The 18123-nt window shown below is 44.5% G+C and overlaps 4 protein-coding genes across 14 annotated transcripts; 2 read left to right on the top strand and 2 right to left on the bottom strand.

The window, feature by feature from the left end:
• Nucleotides 1-252: 252 nt before the first annotated feature.
• Nucleotides 253-7587, top strand: LOC109529263 (proteinase-activated receptor 2). Of its 3 annotated transcripts, XR_002170808.1 has the most exons (3): nt 3647-3869; nt 5279-7305; nt 7485-7587. XR_002170808.1 is itself a non-coding variant. In XM_019892558.1 (2 exons), the coding sequence occupies exons 1-2, from the start codon at nt 382-384 to the stop codon at nt 2143-2145; spliced, it is 1143 nt and encodes a 380-aa protein (XP_019748117.1). In that variant the 5' UTR covers nt 253-381; the 3' UTR covers nt 2146-2861. The 3 variants fall into 3 exon arrangements, 2 of the variants coding, with proteins under 2 accessions (XP_019748117.1, XP_019748116.1); XM_019892558.1 differs by lacking the exons at nt 3647-3869; nt 5279-7305; nt 7485-7587 and adding exons at nt 253-457; nt 1079-2861; XM_019892557.1 differs by lacking the exons at nt 3647-3869; nt 7485-7587 and adding an exon at nt 258-457 and having other exon boundaries at nt 5279-7396.
• Nucleotides 7588-8826: 1239 nt separating this feature from the next.
• On the top strand, nt 8827-14858 carry s100z (S100 calcium binding protein Z). 9 transcript variants are annotated; one of them, XM_019892564.1, is made up of 5 exons: nt 9341-9402; nt 10912-10964; nt 13023-13150; nt 13232-13372; nt 14597-14858. In XM_019892564.1, exons 3-5 carry the CDS (start codon nt 13055-13057, stop codon nt 14753-14755), a joined length of 396 nt encoding a protein of 131 aa, XP_019748123.1. In that variant the 5' UTR covers nt 9341-9402; nt 10912-10964; nt 13023-13054; the 3' UTR covers nt 14756-14858. The 9 variants fall into 9 exon arrangements, with proteins under 9 accessions (XP_019748125.1, XP_019748126.1, XP_019748128.1 ...); XM_019892566.1 differs by lacking the exons at nt 9341-9402; nt 10912-10964 and adding an exon at nt 8827-8910; XM_019892565.1 differs by lacking the exon at nt 10912-10964 and having other exon boundaries at nt 9319-9402.
• On the bottom strand, nt 9437-10534 carry LOC109529265 (cholesterol 25-hydroxylase-like protein 2). The gene has a single exon (XM_019892559.1). The coding sequence runs from the start codon at nt 10510-10512 to the stop codon at nt 9637-9639; it is 876 nt and encodes a 291-aa protein (XP_019748118.1). The 5' UTR covers nt 10513-10534; the 3' UTR covers nt 9437-9636.
• Nucleotides 14859-16037: 1179 nt separating the features above from the next.
• Nucleotides 16038-18019, bottom strand: LOC109529261 (corticotropin-releasing factor-binding protein-like; the record flags this gene model as incomplete). The annotated part of the gene is made up of 5 exons (XM_019892555.1): nt 16038-16451; nt 16560-16674; nt 16733-16881; nt 17314-17527; nt 17890-18019. Coding segments are annotated over 5 exons (763 nt in total), but the record flags the coding sequence as incomplete, so codon positions are not given.
• Nucleotides 18020-18123: the final 104 nt, after the last annotated feature.

The raw sequence follows: 18123 nt of genomic DNA, 5'->3' as shown, positions 1-18123 counted from the left end.
AAACATTTATGTTTTGTCATTTATATCACGGGTTAATTGTTTACTTGATTTGATGATCATATAATTGAGAGTATTAGACAGACTAAGTATAAATATAGAGAGATTTGTGTGTGTTTGGTTCAAAAAAAGTTTCCGGAATCACTTGTTTGTCGGTGCGTGATTAGTAGTAGGAGTATGACCACAAATGGCACCGCACGGTCATGTTTCACCGTGACGTCACCAAGGTGTGAAGGCCTGCTCTTCGCGGGGCGGAGACATAAGACAGGGTAAACGCAAGTTGCCACGCCCGCCGACATCACTTCCACCACCACCCACGGCGACGTCGTTGTTTTCGTCTATTATTTGTTTTATTTAACAAATAAACTTAAATACGACGCCGCTATGACTGCGCGGGACGGACGACTTGTGCTCGTTGTCTTTCTCCTTCGTTTTCTACATACCGGCTCGTGTGACACAGGTGAGTTCGTTTTGTTTACCTTTGGAGAGCGGAACAATTTCGGCCGTTGAAATGGTCCGAAAAGCACACATAAGAAGAAAACACACGTCGTATTTATGTCTTTAATCATGGGGTGGAATATAGTAGGTTTTGTAGAAGTACTTTATGGAGTTTTAATTGCTGGTTTAAGTGATGAATGCAGGTCGAACGTGGAGGTGAGGGTGGACGTTGTGTGTGTGCTGTCATGTGACATGAAGTGGCGCTTCTCTCTGACGTCCGTGTAACTTCCGGAAAATCTCATTTTGGAGAAGTGCCTCACAGTAGATAGCGCAATTTTGTCCTGTCGACCCACACAGTGTCAACAATACAACAACAAATGTAAAACAAATCAGTTTCTCTGACAACCACGAATGTAAAAATAAAATCAGGAACTCCATGCAACACAGAAGCAATGTTTTTTTTTTTTTTTTTTTAATGATCTATTGGTAGTTCAATGGTTCACCGGAATTGGACGAATTGTCCTGGGTTGGAAATACTAGTTCAGGTCTTATATGACTAAATATTTGTTTGGTGATTCTCCTTAAAATCTAAGCCCAAAGCATTCGACTTTCTTATTAAATCCCAGCTACTTTCTCTGCACAGAGGACTTGCGAGGTTTCACCGGCACTGAGACAACCGGCGGGATTTTGTTGAGCCTGCATGCCGAATCGGTCCTGAGCAGCGGCCTCACCACCATCTTCCTGCCAATCGTTTACATTGTGGTGTTTGTTGTGGGCTTGCCTGCCAACGCCATGGCTGTCTGGGTGTTCCTTTTCCGCACGAAGAAGAAGCACCCGTCGTCCATCTACATGGCCAACCTGGCTCTGGCCGACCTGCTCTTTGTCATCTGGGTGCCGCTGAAGATCGCCTATCACTTCAACCTCAACAACTGGGCATACGGTGAAGGGCTGTGCAAAGTCCTGGTGGGCTTCTTCTACGGGAACATGTACTGCTCCATGGCTTTTATCGCCTGCATCAGCGTGCAGCGCTACTGGGCCGTGGTTCACCCGCTGGCGCAGCGCCGGCGTGAAAACACAGTAGCCTACGTGTCTTCAGCGGCCATCTGGGCAACGGTATGGCTGCTCACTGTGCCGCTCTACCTGTATGACCAGGAGGTGCGCGTGGTCAACCTGAACATACTCACCTGCCATGACGTCACCCGGCCCAGCCAGAAGAAGATGGCAGCAGGCTACTTCCTCACCATGGGCTCAGTGGGCTTTGTGGGGCCAGCCACCGTGTGCGCCATCTCCAATGTGCTGATGCTGCGAGCACTGCGCAGCAGCATGACGGTGGACGCCACCGTGTCCAAGAAACGGCGCAAGGCGGTGGTGCTGATCATCACGGTGCTGCTGATGTTCATGGTGTGCTTCGCGCCCAGCAACATCATGCTACTGGTGCACTATGTGTTGCTCCTAAATGAGGTGCCCAACAACCTCTATGGCTTCTACATCTCCACGCTGTGCCTGGCCAGCCTCAACAGCTGCATTGACCCGTTCGTCTACTACTACATATCAGACGACTTCCGCCAGCACGTCAAGAACACGTTCCTGTGCCGGAGCCAGCGCACGGTGGAGAGGATGCGCGTGTCCTTCAGCGCGCTCAAGTTCTCGAAGAAGAGCAACACCTACATGTCCGACTCAAGTGGAAACACAGGCAGCTCGCAGTGCTAGCCGGCGCTCCAATTCTCTCCGGATAACAGACTCAGTTGAGTTGTTCCTTTTCTAAATAGGGCAGCACAAAAGTACCACTGGTTGGTAAGCACATTTGCCTCATCGTTCTTAGGTATGAAGCTTCCTCTCACATTCCCAAAATATTTGATGTAGACTCTAAATTGGCCATAGATTTGAATGTGATGACCAGTCCAGAATATAATTCGCTGTCTCCTCTCATAGGTACAAAGAATACATGTTTAAGGTTTTGTCAGGTTACTCAGGTTTCCTTTTGCATCCCTAAAACATGCATGTTGGGGTTATTATTGTCTGTGCATCAGTCTAAGAACCTCCATAACAGACTGGGACATCAAAACAGGTGGGGAGGGACAACCACTATGCACATTTGAACATTGAAATTGTTTTTTGTTTGTTTTTGTTTTTTTGTTTGTTTTTGGTTTTTTCAGTGATGACTATGTGTACTATTGCTATTGTAGAACATTTTTGTTTTTGTTTGAAATTTTACACTGTGAAATTAAATAAATTGTGGATTTTAAATATACTTCAATTCAGACTGTCATTCTACAGGTGTTGGTTGGTGTTTATTGCCGAGCATTGTTTTTAACATGTCACAATGCATGTCCATGCCCTGTTGAATTATTCTCTGAATTATTCAGCAATGTTGTCAAAACGGTATCATCTGGATATTTGATTAAAAATGATTATTTGAGGATGAACGGCAATCGTCTGCATGTATGGTGAAGAGTGGAGCTGAACTCACACAGCCCCTAGTCGTGGACACATTTGGGTGAACAATTTTGAGGCTAATCCCTCCACAGAGACAATGGCAGCAGAGTAGGATTTACACTCAAAACAAGGACGCAACAACGCAAACACAAATTTACAGAAACAAATTAAAGAAAGACACAAGTGACGTTTTTGTAGTGAATTATGAGAAATGTTAGTCGATTTGTTCTGGTTTTCTTCAGACACAAAACAGTCGTGGTGTAATCTGACACGATTTATTATAGATAGCATTCATCCCCACATCTCCTTACTCCTGAAAGATGTTTTATTTGGTATTATTGTTTAGAATAGAACTGCCCTTTCACAATTCTACTTAATAACCTGTATTATTTCAGCAAGATTTTAGCATAGATCAAAATGTATGCATATCAAAGCAACTTCTTTTGATTTTTTTTTTGTGTCCATACAGGTATAAATAAATGCTAAGGAAAACCTATGAAAACATACCATGACTGCAAACTTTATCAGTGGTCTGCGCAATATCTTCTTTGTATAATTTTTATACATGTCATAAACTCCCTGTCGTGTTTTAAGAAGTTTGTGAAGTTAGATATATTTTATATTAATATTTTTTACACATCTTTAAATATATACAGTACATACTGTATATAAAGTTTTTGTTGTCTGCTTTGTGAGTTGAAGTGAAAAAAAAAACGACTCTCTGACGTCACAAAGACGCGCAGGCCATGCCAGGCAGGTAGTCTCGGGGCGTGGTCGCTGAGCCTCGATGGTACCGGGGTGGACGAGTGGGCGGCTGTTTATGTTAAAATACCTACTTTCTGGGCGCGGACACAGCAAGGAGCCGAAAGTCGAACGTTCAGAGATCCGAGCGAGTGGACGGAACCTAATTGAATAGAAAGAAAAAAAAATGGACCCAGCTCACTTTTTGGCACTCTCTTTGATCGTCTTGTGTCAGTTTTGGTTCGCGGATGGCGCAGGTAATTTTTTTTTTCCCGAATTTACTCGGTTAGTCTTGATTCACCCAGATATGCAATTCGGTGATTAAAATGACTGTGTTGACCAAAAAAAAAAAAAAAATCCACTAACTGATCATCGATACATCAACTTTTGACCGAGTTCAGTGCTCCAACCTCGGCTTCTGTCACCTCCGAGTTGGGACTTGTCGTGTGGGAAAATATTGTGGTTTCGACGAGGCTCGTCTGACTTGCTCACAATTTGAATACAACCAAATATTAACCCCCGGGAGTTTAAACGATCGGATGAGCCAATGCGAATTTAATTTAACCGACTCTGGGCTTTAAAATGCAAAGTTTTAAAATTGTTTGATTAAAACAAATAATTGGGTGCTGTATACACATGTAAAAAACTCACATTTATGGAAGCAGAATTAAATACAAATATGAGAACCTGAGTCATCCAGTGATCATACCAATACAGGCAAAGTTGGACTTGTTCTACTCCACAGTCTCAACATGGCTACCTGGGAAAAAAGTTCTATTAAAAAATGTATGTGTTTATTGAGCAGATTTATAACATTTGAGTACAGTATGCCCTTAGTCCTCTCCATTCTTGTTGGCATTCCCTGCTCCTTAATGTGATGTGGTTTTGTATTGGAAATGTTGGGCTACAAAATAGTGTTTCATGTTTATTGCTTGAGCAGATTTGGAACATTTGAAGATTGGTGTGTAAAAAGTGTTTTTTGTTACCATGTTACTACTGTATACACTTCATGCTGCACTACTTTACAATGAACAGTTTTTTTAAACCATCTTCTGTTATTAGCAAAGCTGAAAGTGTGTTTCAGCGTCTCTTTTGCTGTTAACATTTTTCTGTTTATACTGTAAATACCAAAAGAACTGAACGACTTAGCATTTGTATAAAGCTCTCGTGCCCATATTTGGTTTGCACACATGTGATGTCACATCAGTTTGTGCCTGCGTGTCATTTAGACTAATTTGCTAATACTGTACTATTGATGAGCCTCATACTCCTGATCCTCTCCCTTTTAAGTGATGCAATCATCCCTGGAAGGGGCCAGTTATTATTTTTTGCAGTTTCTCTGCAATTGCAACAATGTCATGTAGTTAAAGAAACAAAAAAAGACTGGATTCTTAAAAAATGGTTGACAACACTCCAATTTTCAAACATGGGCCTTTAGTTATAAATGGCCAAATTAAACACATACCTGCTCATTTCAGCTTAGCGTGTTACTGTGCCAGATGTGGCTGTCACAGTGCAGCGGTACCTTTACATAGGACTCGCTTAATGCTAACATGTTAAGGAGAACACTATTGACATGCTGATGAATCGATTATAAATGGCAGTCGTAGTTTTGTCGTGTTTGAATTATTTATTTTTTATTTTTGTATTTTTTAATTTTTCCCAGTGGGTGGCCGCGGCTTCTTTGGCAGAAGAGACCCCGAGTCCTCGGAGCTGGTGGTGGTGGACCGCGCCACCATGGAGACCCTACAGAGCGGCCTGACCACCATCTTCCTGCCAATCGTTTACATTGTGGTGTTTGTTGTGGGCTTGCCTGCCAACGCCATGGCTGTCTGGGTGTTCCTTTTCCGCACGAAGAAGAAGCACCCGTCGTCCATCTACATGGCCAACCTGGCTCTGGCCGACCTGCTCTTTGTCATCTGGGTGCCGCTCAAGATCGCCTACCACCTGGCCGGCAACGACTGGACGTACGGCGAGGGGCTGTGCAAGGTCCTGGTGGGCTTCTTCTATGGGAACATGTACTGCTCTATTTTATTCATCGCTTGCCTCAGCGTGCAGCGCTACTGGGTGGTGGCGCACCCGCTTTCAAAACAACGCAAGAACAACAAGGTGGCGGTGGGCGTGTGCGTGGCCATCTGGGTTTTTATCTGGCTCACCACCACGCCGCTCTACTTGTACCAGCACACGGCTAAGCTGCGGGAGCCCGCCATCACCACCTGCCATGACGTCAGCGTCATCCTGGACATTAAGAAGCCCTTTGAGTCCGTCCGCCTGCCTTACTTCTACTTCATCCTGATGGGCACTGTGGTGTTCCTGGTGCCCTGCGTCATCATCACGGTGGCCTACATTCTGCTTCTGCGGACACTAGGCCGCGGAATGGACAACAGCGCGGCGGCTAAGAACCGGCGGAGGGCGGTGCTGCTGATCCTGCTCGTGCTGCTCACCTTCCTGGTATGCTTCATCCCCAGCAATGTCATGCTTGTGTTGCATTACTCGCTGCTCAAGAAAGGGGTGGTGGACAACGGCTACGCTTTCTATATCACCACGCTGTGCCTGGCCAGCCTCAACAGCGTACTGGACCCCTTTATCTACTACTTCGTGTCCGACGATTTCCGCCAGCACGTCAAGAACACGCTGCTGTGCCGCAGCAGCCGGGCGGTGGAACGCATGCGAGTGTCCTTCAGCTCCATGAAGTACTCCAGGAAGAGCAAGTCGTACGTGTCGGACACGGGGACCACCCAGAGCAGCTCGTGCTAGCAGGCAAGTGGACGGACGGTCGGACGGACAGACGGGTACCTTTGCCAAGGATGGACTTTTAATGAAATGCAAGCTGCTTTTGGTACTAGTCCGTCCGGTCAGACTGGCAGTTTCCACGAAAGACTTTCAAAGTATTTTTAACCTCATTTAGTGTTACGTCATTTTGTAAATAAATACCGAAAAACAAAAAGCTGACCGTTCTTTTCAATGACTGCAAGCCGCATGGTGACATTGCCAGACCGGTATTCCTGAAATGCAGCTTTACCCATGGCCGGCCCAGTCTTGTCCTTCCTTCCCAGATAAGAAACTGTTCAATCGAGAAACGTATTCTTTGCTGACCTAAAGCTTCAACGGCCACAGACTTGCTTTGCTGCACGAGTGGTAAGCTACAGTATTAACGTCAACCCCGGACGATCAGTTTCAATCCCCTCATTTTCGTCACATCCAATTTTACCAACAGGGTTCCTTTAGGACCGTGACGATTTATCAAAGTATTCGATAATTTAATGATAAAAATCAGTGAAGCAAAATCTCTGCCTCAAAGTTTTGCAGGCATCATTTTTCCACACAGACTCATGTTACTGCAGTCGAACGTGCATCTGTTGACATCAGATGGTGCAATGGCGGCGAGCCAGAAGGAAAGAGTCCATTAAAGACATGCAAAGTCACAGATACTACAGTCGAACGCAAAGATGTCAACCCCAAGTGGACAAAAATAATGCCTGCATCTCACATCTGCGTTATTGTGTTGAATACTACAAAATAATTTAAAAATCTGATTCATTGGCGGGTTCACCACCCACACCATCCCAGTTTTGCAAATTGTTATAGAATGTCAAAAAGCATCCATACCCAGCCCCCCACTGAAACACCCTGCCCCCACCTTCAGGGTCCGTGATGAAACCCTACCTGGGTCAGGCCAACTGTTTGTCAGAGGTAAATGATTGTTGCCGAAGTGTTCTTTTGTTCTTCACTGCTGTTTTGTTTGTGAGTCACATTAAACCTGCGCAAGCAGACAAAAATCTTGCATCCATATTTCTTAATGCGTTCCTAGTTTTACGTCTTACAAGTGAACCCCCCCCCCCCCCGCCCTCCCCTCACCTGAAAAATTTCAGAAAAGAAGAAAGTGAGGAGATGATTAACTTTAAACCAACAACACAAACCAAAGCCATGCAAGATGCACTCTTGACAGTCCACCTTTGACCTGAAGGAAAAAAAAGGTTAAAAAAAAAGGTAAAATAGCTATATATATATATAAAACACTTATATTTATTTATTTATTTTTCCAGCAACTTTGGTGTCAACCAGTGTCTCTGAACGGATGTGACAGGGCGACACGAATGGATCGCCGCGTGTGCAAAGCAGGTTAGTGATTCACTCTCCCACATATGACCTCTGAGCAGTGTCACCTTGAGGTGTCGTATTTCTATCCTGCATAATCTAGGGCAGAGGTTACTGTGAGCTTTAGTTCACAACGAAAGAGCTGTTTGAGATTGATTTTGCAGAAAAAGCAGTAGGGCACTCCCAACTATGAAAGAGCAGAGGTGGCAAAAGTCTTCCCAATGTGTTGAAGTGGATGAGACAAATGATATCCATTTTAGAGCGTCGATTTAAATCTCAAGGTGGTTCTGCAGGTTTTGGTTACCTGCATAAAGGCTCCCGCTCCTACCCCTATTTTGGGTCTGTGCACTGCCTGTTTCCCTTGACAACAGCCCCCATAACAAAGCTTTGAACGACAGTGCTGAAGTACTGTGTGTACCGAACTGAATGTTTAACGCAAATGTGGATGTGGTTCTACTTCTCGTATAGAGTTGCATATTTTTGGTGTCGTAACAAGCGGCTATATGGCCCTGAGCTTCTCGTAAATGCCAACTGTCCTTTTCCACCTGCGTCGATGTATGGACATACTTCCTCTCCTGCGAGTTTTTACATTTTTTTTTAACTTCCTGTTTTGCTGATTTTAAAGGCTTATTGGGTCTGATGGTGGGCGGCTATGACGGGTCCGCTCGAGGCGTCTTTGCTGCTAAAATAAACATGACCCTCTTGCAACAGACATACCGCTCATAAAGCGCAAACCACGACAAACCGGTTTTGGCCATCCCTTGTGATGAGCCACAAAGGAGAGAGCGTCACCGGGAATGCAGGGCCAAGCCAGGATTCAAACTTGCTGCTTTAATGGTTATTGTTTTTAAAACCCTGTGAAGGGAAATCAAGAGGTTTATACAATACAAGAGAATGCATTTTGTACAACCGCTGCAGCTGTCACGAAGCGCTTTCAAGAACATTTGTTTCTTAACGCATGACATGTTGTAAGATAAATGCTGAAGATTTGCAGAGTCAGAACTATGTAGCACTGATTTGTGGAGATATAGCATTTAAGTGTTTTTTCAGCATTTCAGCTTCCTTTTTTTTAAGGTGTGGCTGAAAACTGGCGGAGTGACACGATTTGACACGGGACATAAATTGCCTCGAACCAACTTGATAAAAACTTTGGGCGCCTTTGTTTGCATCAGTGATGTCACAATTGCCACTGACTTACAGGTAGGTCCATTTCTCCCACTGTAGCAAGCAGTTAGCAGTCGCTAGCTAATCCCTACACCCCGAAAATGCATCTTTAGCGCAATACATTTTTATTGTATCATTAAGTACGGTTAAAAAAATCTAAACATTTTTTCTTTTTTTTCTTTCAGTTGCATTGACAGGTTGTAGATCACATCAATAGTGGAAAATAAGTTTGGACATTTTTTTTTTTTATATCACAAAAAAAAGGCATTTGAACTGGGATCTATATTCTTTTTATATGCAACATACATATATAGCTCACTTGCACTTTAAATGAAATCTCCTTTCAAGCGCAGCCGCAGAGCCATTAGTATTGCAAGCCGTGCGTCCCGACCCGGGACTGCTGCTAAAAGACCACCATTCATGCACGACGGGAAGCCGGCGAGGAAAGAGAATGAGCAAGCGTGGACGAGATCACACACAACATGCCACCCCGCTGATATTCGCTCATTGAAAAGACACAGCTGTCAAGTAAGTGCACTTATTTGTTTTATTTTCATTTTCTTTTGTTCCCCGTGTATGGAAACAAACCTGAGAGATCGCCATAATAACAACAACAAAAGAAGAGTAGTGGAGTAGTTGAAAACGGTGCATCACGGTCTACAACGTCACATTTTACCAGAAAGTCATAAAATCGAAGCAACATAGAAGGTCAGACAAGGAAAGGGAACATTCTGGGTCAGGAGAAGGTACAAAAGTGATTCATTAGTCCTTCGGATCACCATCGGAGCCGTGCCCGCTGGTGGGCGGCATCATGTGGGTGCCCCCCAGCTGGTCCCAGTGGGAGAAAAAAGGGGCAAAGTTGGTGGCGGGCCACCGGTGGTGGGCGTCATGCTTTGGGGCGCCCCCCCAGAGGCCGAAGGGCACCAAGTTATGCATGGACCACGGGAAGTCATAGCCGCAGTGATCCTCGGTGGACACGTAGACGTTGACGACCATGAAGCCCCACGTGGTGAGGCAGTGACACCGCAGCAGAACTGGGTCCACTGTGGCCCAGAAGCCCACGCTGACCAGCTCCCAGCCAGACAGGTACTGCGTGACCAGGCTAAATGGGCGCCGGTACTCATGGTGCACTGCGTGGAAGGTGCGGTACAGCCAGGGGACGCGATGGTGCAGCAGGTGCCAGAGGTAATACTGGAAGTCGAAGACCAGCATGCAGCCCAGGATCCCCAGGGAGAACTCCCAAAGGGTGGGCGCCTGCGGAGGCAGTGGGGTGGGTGGCCTCCACAACCACTGGCCGACAGCGGCAGGGAAGATGTAGAACATGTGGTTGTAGGCGGTGACACCCAGCGTGGTCCCAATGCCCGGCCAGGTGACGGGTCTGTCCGGGTGCAGCCGGTAGCGGTTGACGCTGGGCCAGGCGGGTGCCAGCAGGTCCAGCGCCGTGTAGACCCCAACCAAGAAGAAGTAAGTGGAGACAGAGAGTGCCACGGGGAACAATGGGCTCCTCAGGAGGTTGTGGTGGTTCTGGCGAAGGTAGTCCCAGGCCGGCTGGAGGACCGAACTGGACCCGGGGGGGCCCGCAGTCACGTTGCTCGCCCCTGACATCCGGGATGAAACCACCTCGGCTGGAAAGAACATCGACGGCAAATCGTCTGGTGAGGCTGTGCCAACTTGGACGGTCCGACTGGCTAAAGCTTTTATGTATATTCAAGCCCCACCTACCATGCACCCCGAACCCACCTCCCCGTCTCCGCTTTAAAAAAAAGGGCGCTCTGTAAAGACCCCTTTTCATGGGCACAAGGCTGGCAGCCAGTACTCGGGACCCGTAGATGCTCTCATTTTTTTTCCCCGTTTAGTCGTCCGTTTGCTCTCCCAAAAACGAGCAGTTGCTTTATTTATTCATTACAACAAAATTATGTAATGAATGGTCGATTTGGTAATTTGCAAGACAAACTTGTTGCAAATATTTTGAAATTCAATACACGTTTCTGTCTATTTTTATCTAATGTATCAACTATTCTATCTTTTTTTTTCTAGTCTCAAGAAGCCCTGCTTGAAAGGACACAGGAAGTCAGCCATTTTGGATCAAGGTACATGTAGCTCATTTAGAGTCATTTTCACCAAATCCGGGGCTACCTCAAAGACAAACTTGTCCAAGAGATTTTGAAATTTAATAGATGTACACAAAAAAAGCACCTGAAGCCATATCTGGAACAAAGCAAGTCTGCCATTGAGGTTTAAATATCTTGTTTTAATGTCATTTTGGCCATTTCCAGTGGTCACACTTGTCCTCAAGATATTTGTCCGATTGCTACTAAACTTGAACCGGGTGTACTAAAGAAAAGGTCAGAGCATGACCAAACATCAAGCGTGTATCTTGTAGTGTGGAAGTGGGTTAATATGTCTCACACAGGGACACACACACACACCACAAAAATGCTCATTTGAGGCTTTCAAAAGGGAAGTCAATCACACTTCCTCCCATTGTACGTCCATTGTGAGCTTTTTTTGTCTTGTTATATTGCGAAAATTTTGCATGATTTATTTTTTGCATGATTAATGAGGTGTCATAATTCTTGTCATGTGTCATTTCCTTAGTGTCTGACGTAATTGTCCTTGTCGTTACTTCCTTCCCTTACTCTGCAGTGTGGTTGCCAAGGAAACGGCTGGGTGATTTTTTTGGGGGGGGTCACAATTTTCAAACACACACACACACACACACACACACACACACACACACACACACACACTTTTCTTTTAATTTCAATTATTTATGGAAAAGATTATTTTAAACAGGTGGCATTGTGGACGAGTGGTTAGCACGAGTGCAGATGTGCAGGGTTTGATTCCGGCTCCGTCCTTCCTATGTGTAATTTGCATGTTCTGTTGTTGGCAACCAGTTCAGGGTGTGCCCCGCCTACTGCTCCAGCACGCCCATAAGCCTTGTGAGGATGAGTCGATTAGAAAATGGATGGATGGATGAGTAGATGGTTTTAAATTTGAGGTTAAATGGCCGGCCCATTGTGTTGTCTCCAAAGGGCCTGTAGAGAGCAGTAGAGCTCAACACAGTGGTGTCTGAATCTGTTCATCTATCCATCCATCCATTTATATACACAGTTGGTGTGTGTGTATGAATACATGTAAATATGTTTCTTCACATAGTCTACAATATACCGTAGACTATAAACATTATCATACTTTATGCCTGTCACACACGCATACATTATATACCACACTCGCATACTCTCTTGAGGGACAAAGTCACATTGAGGATGTTGTGTTATCTTTGCAACAACCTCGCGGATGCCACAGAGTACAGTCCGTCAAGCAGCCCATAAAGAAACTGTTGATCTGTTGTCCCACGATTTCAATTTATCTCAGTGACATGACAATAACAATCATTTAATGATGCTCACCTCCTGCTGCTGCAAGAGTTTCGTCAAGTCTAACAAATGGAAACCTGCTGCGGCTGCGAGTGGAAGAAAAAAATGTCCTGAGGGGCTCCTCTTTAGGGGCTGGCTGCTATTCTGGTTGGCGGCTGTTAAGTCAGGAAAATTAGAAAAGGATGAAACTCACCATGGTTAAAAAATAAAACCTGGCTTCAGAGCAAGAAAACAAACAAAGGCATTGAATCAAGTGATCTGAGTCTATTATCTTTCAAGCTATTCTGTAAACTGAATTGTCCGAATCCACAGTGTTTCCTTACAAGTCCATTAAACGAGTTTTCCAGTGAGGCCGCGAACTGGACTCGTCTGATTCTGTTTTTCTGGTTATTCCTAAAACTCAAGTCAGTAAACCTCCACATCCAAATGTGTTTCTTGGCGAGTCTGTTAATGTTAACTAATCAGAGTCTGTGGTCTTTCCAGTGATTCCCGCCAGAGCACTCATGGTATTCTGGTTAATACAGACTGAGGAACCTTGATTCTCTGGGAGGGTTCAAATCCTCCGAGTCACTTAGAGCAGGGACTCACCTGTGTGACTCAGCTCACATCCTGCCATCATTGCAGTATTAACCCCCAATCACATGGGAGAGCACGGAAACACCAGAATGATTGAACACCGAGATGGAGAAGGCGGTGTGTAGGCTCTCTCGCACCCTTGGGGCGGGTGGAGGCAGGGTCACATCAGCACTTGTTTTGTTTTCCAAGCACGCGGCTGGAAAGGAAGATGGTCGCCATGGATGCTCTCGCCTGTGGAATTAATTACCCCGTCGGGCGGACCACTCCAGCCGTCAACGCCAACTCTCCCCATTTGTGGTTCCCTTCCTGACAAACAAGTGAGCCGTCACAACTGAACACCTCCACTCACAGGTAGGACTGCTCCTCTTCTTCATCTTCTGCTTATTTGGGCCAGCAAGATGCCGAGTCAGCTGGAGGGCGCCATGGACGCGCTGATCGCCGTCTTTTACAACTACTCGGGCCATGACGGAGACAAGTATAAGCTGAACAAGGGCGAGCTCAAGCAGCTGCTGCACACCGAGCTCACGGACTTCCTCACGGTAACCTTTTGACCCGTCGTCGCGCTTTTTCTCTTCACTTCATTCACGGACTCACCTCATCTTTATTATATAGCGCTTTGGGGAGGTGTGAATTGCCAAAAGGACGGCCTCATGACCATGTTTCAGAGAGCGACTGTATACAAGAAACGATGAAGGCATCTTTTGACCTTGTCCATCACCAATGGGATGTGTAGTAGACAGCGGGGGTTGTCCAGTTGTTGAAGATAAAGCCCCCCTGAGGCCACGTGATACCAAATAGCACTTTCGGTGATTGAGACGGTCATCTGGAAGTTTGGTGTCACAGACATGTTTATTATTTTTTTTCGTTTCTTGTTATCATCCTGCATGTGAATGGAAGCGAAGGCCTCAGCTGCTGGCGCGTCATCATTGTCAACCGGGGCCCCCCGTCACTTCCAAATATAGATGCTGCCATGATGTCATCATAGCCCCGTGGGTGGCAATCGCATCTGATTGCAGACCTTGAGTGCAGGGATAGTCTTGTTTCATTGTATTTAAATCGTAAAAGCAGCGAAAGCATGGAGCGATTAATATTCTTTTTTTTTCAATTTGAATGAATTGAAAACAGTAAAAATGTATTCAACTATAATGTATTATTATTGAATAAAAAATATTCTAATGTCTTAAATAGTAGTTCATATTTGAATTTAGCTTTATTTTTTACTCAAAATACATATTTTTATATATTTAAATAAATATATTGTATTTAGTTAAATACTTATTTTAAATTAAAATAGAATTCAAAAAAATTTACTCTGGAAAATTTAAAAAAAAAATCAGTCGAACTTTTTTTATGCGTCTCAACTTCTCTCACAGCTCATCGGTACAGCACTTGTTCGAGAGTAGAATATATGACTGTGAGTACTGTTATATTGTCTGTCCAAATGTGTTGCTTCACTATTAGTATTCAGTGCATTGCTTGAAGGGTTACAGCACTAAAACATAGATGCTATTTAGTGTTAGCATTAAGCTACGAGACTGAAACGCTAAGCTCCGTGGTTGTTTTAAATACACACGTATAATTTAATAGTAACAGTGACAGTGAAACTTTAACTGGGAGCGCTGCTTATTGTGAAATTAATTAAGAAGAGTTGCATTTTTGCACTTGGCTGGCAGTTGTAAATAAAAATGTGCCATTGTAAATGACACATCTTCAAGTCCTTGAGCATGGTGTAATTTATTTATTTATGTATTTATTTTTTTCAGTCGCAGAAGGACCCACTGCTGGTGGAGAAGATCATGAGTGACCTGGACTCCAATAAAGACAACGAGGTGGACTTCAATGAGTTTGTTGTGCTGGTGGCTGCGCTCACCGTTGCCTGCAACGACTTTTTCCAAGAACAGAATAAGAAGACCACCAAATAGATGTTCCCTTTTAAACCACAATGTATAGCTTTGTCATTAAAAAAAACTGAATGTTGATTTGCACTGTTGTCAATAAATGTGATGATTTCCCTTTCCTTTTAAAGCATGCCCTAGTGGGGTATCATTTTGTTTTATTTTAGTGACCAGCAAAGCTAGAAAAAAATGTTTTAAATCCCCACGCCTCCATTCCCTAACAAATTCCACCTTCACCATGACCCAGACATCATCACACACACGCACGCACACACGCACACGAGCAATCTTATTTTATTGTGTGTGAAAGTGTGAAAGCACATCTGCGTTTCCACACTTTGAGCTGATGCAAACCTCACACCCCGCAGACCCTAGCGGCCATTTTAGACAAGCGGAAGAGACCCTCCTCCCAGAAAGCGTGACGCACGGAGCACCTGCGTCCAGTCGCGTCGGACCCTCACTTCCGACACACTTTCCCCCCTCAGGCACTGAATCCGACACTTCCGGCAAGGCGTAAATTCCAGAATAATATATTCCCATTTCCCACGTTGTCATCGCTTGATTGCAGATGACATTTTCCAGCAAAATAAATTACGTAGGATGTTTTTTTTATACTCAAATGTACCTTGTTAACTTAATTAGCTTTGATTGAAATGAGCGGATGCGGGCAGCCCGATGGGACGTCGTAATTTCGAGTCGTATAGCGCTGAAAAGGTTGCAATCAATCAAGACGTCCTTGGATAATTTTACAATTTACATTCAAGGGATTTTTTTATGGCTGTTGAAGCACTGATCACAAAAAAATGTAGCTTGCCTTGATGCTTGTAGTTTGGGTCTTTATAAAGTAAAAAAAAAAAAATCTTTTTTTAAGAAACTAAACTCTATATTTTTGTAAAAAAAATATTTGCCACATAGCCCAATTATTTGTTTTTTTAGATTAAGCCAAGGGCCAATAAAAGTAAAAAAAAAAATCTGCTGCAGACCCCTCAAATTACTTTCATAGATGTATTTTAAATTTGAAGCAAGCCAATTAAAAGGTTGAAAATACTTCATTTGATTCATCTTTATTTATATTGCGCTTTCACAACAGCTCAAAACATAGATGTTTGAATATGCTGCCGACGAATAGAAAAAAAAATACTGTGCCACAGACAAATAATAAATTATTGTCAAAAGTTGTTTTTTTGGAGCCTCATTTTGAGTGCAGCTTTTGTTGTGGCTGATCGTCATGACTACGGTTGCCATAGCTTCATTGAATATGTAAAGTGGAAACATTGATGTGTTCTCTCAACAAGAAACAAGATGAATAATTGCTTTGCCATGCAGTGTAATTTTATTCCAAAAAAGTATTTGTATACAAATGCCAATCAGTTGTATTTATTAACGGCACATTACTCTGACAATAAATTCACTTTAGCACCGTTCATCACTAGAATGTCAAGACTTTATGCAACAAACAGCACGGATGTTGGGGGAAAGGGGGAAGAACAAAATATATAAAACACACACTTTGTCTTCATTGATATTCCCATTCATGTTTGGTCTTTCAGACATATCAATGAGAGAGATCAGTTGGCCATGCAGAAATCCTCCACGTTGTTGACTCGCAGCCTCTGCAGCTCTTGGCTGTCCAGCAGGCGGTAGCTGAAGGACACCCTGTTGACATTGCGGCCGCTGGACACCATGCGCACCACCGTGTTTTCGCAGCCCACTTTCATGTGTCCTGCAGGGAAGATGACAGAACAAAAGCTGTGTTGAATAACGATGTCAAGAAAACTATGTCGAATATACAAAGAATAGAATTCAGCAGACATAAATGTCCAGTACTCACTGGGCCCAGTAGAGGAGCTGCAGAGCTCCGTGAGGGGGAACATCTTGGATGTGTCGAGACCATTTCCCCCCAACAGCTGGAGCATGTCCTCCGAGTCGCAAGTCGATGTGGGCCACTGGAGGGAGGAGCCAACGTTTTAGGGGCTGGCTGCTGTTCAGTACGTGTTGCCTCACCTTTGGGAAGCTGCCGAGGAGTCCGAAGGATGAAAATTCCGAGATGTCGACCTCTACCGGGTAGACGATGGAGAAGCTGCAGTTCCTGTGCTGCTGTGGGCTGACCATGGTGAAAGTGCCTTCTGGTGAGTGTGAGATGACATTGCAGGCTGCAACGAAGCAAATGTGACACGTTCACGGGCAAGCTGACACGTAAACAGCGAATGTTTCTTTTTCTACAGTAAGAAAAAAAACAGCACAATGCTAACATTCAAATATTGCGCAACAGCCATGAGCAAAATGGCCTCAAAGTTTGGGATGTTTGCTCTTAGTATTAGCTGTCAGACGAAATTCCAGACACATTTGAGAGGTATCAGAAGTACAATTTCAAAGTGAGCAGAAAATATTGGGAGTTTAGCACGAGGATTCTTTTTCTTCTGCGTTTAGTAAGCAAAACAAGATGGAAGTAGCGCATAGCACAAGGACATTTTGCGTGCTATTAATTTTAACTATTAGACATTAAATTAAAGTACTTTTTTCTGTCAGAAAATCTGACTGCATCACCATTACTTGGGTTGTATCAAAACATCGCATTTACTTACGAAATTGGATGGCGAGCTTCCTGAACGTGACGGCGAAGCCGCTGCCGGCGTTGTGCACACGGAAGAAGATCATGGCCACGTTCTGCGAGGAGCGCACGCTTCTCCGGGTGGAAGTGGAGGAATCACAGTAGTCCACGTATCGCTCGCGCGGGGACAGCAGATGGTCCTGCGAGCTGGGAAACTTCTCGCCTTTCAACACCCAGCCGTCAAACACCTTTCAGCCACGTGCGAGATATGAGGATTACTAGGACTATATTTTTCTTGCTCTCACTATACATATTGATTTTGATTGAGGTCACGTAAATGGAAAATGGCGTTTTATTATGCGCTGTTTCAATGAGAGCATTTTCGTATTTTTATTGCTCAAGAACAGCAGTCACGGCCTTCATGCAGGGTCAAAGTCATTAGCCCGCACAATCCGAACACTGTGACCATATACACCTTGATAGAATCCGTTGCAACATGTCACCATAAGCAAGGGTTTTTGTTTTTTTGGTTGTAGTGCTCACTTTGCTTATTGTATTGCCATCGCTCGGCACTCAAATCCCTATTTCCCCGTGGCGGCGATGGCCTCACCGTAATGAAGTCTCCCGCCTGGCAGTCGATGTCGACGCTGTCGTACTCGAGGCTGATGACCTCGTTGGGCTCAGCCATGAAGAAGGCGGCGCAGCTGAGTTGGGGATACTCAGCCACGAAGGTGAAGCGACTGATAGAATCCGTTGCAACATGTCACCATAAGCAAGCATTTTTTTTTTTTGTTTTTTTGTTTGTAGTCCTCACTTTGCTTATTGTATTGCCATCGCTCGGCAC

The sequence above is a fragment of the Hippocampus comes genome, unplaced genomic scaffold (assembly GCF_001891065.2).
Source record: "Hippocampus comes isolate QL1 unplaced genomic scaffold, H_comes_QL1_v1.1 scaffold830, whole genome shotgun sequence".
NCBI classification, from domain to species: Eukaryota; Metazoa; Chordata; class Actinopteri; order Syngnathiformes; family Syngnathidae; genus Hippocampus; species Hippocampus comes.
This window is presented reverse-complemented; position numbering and strand designations above follow the sequence as displayed.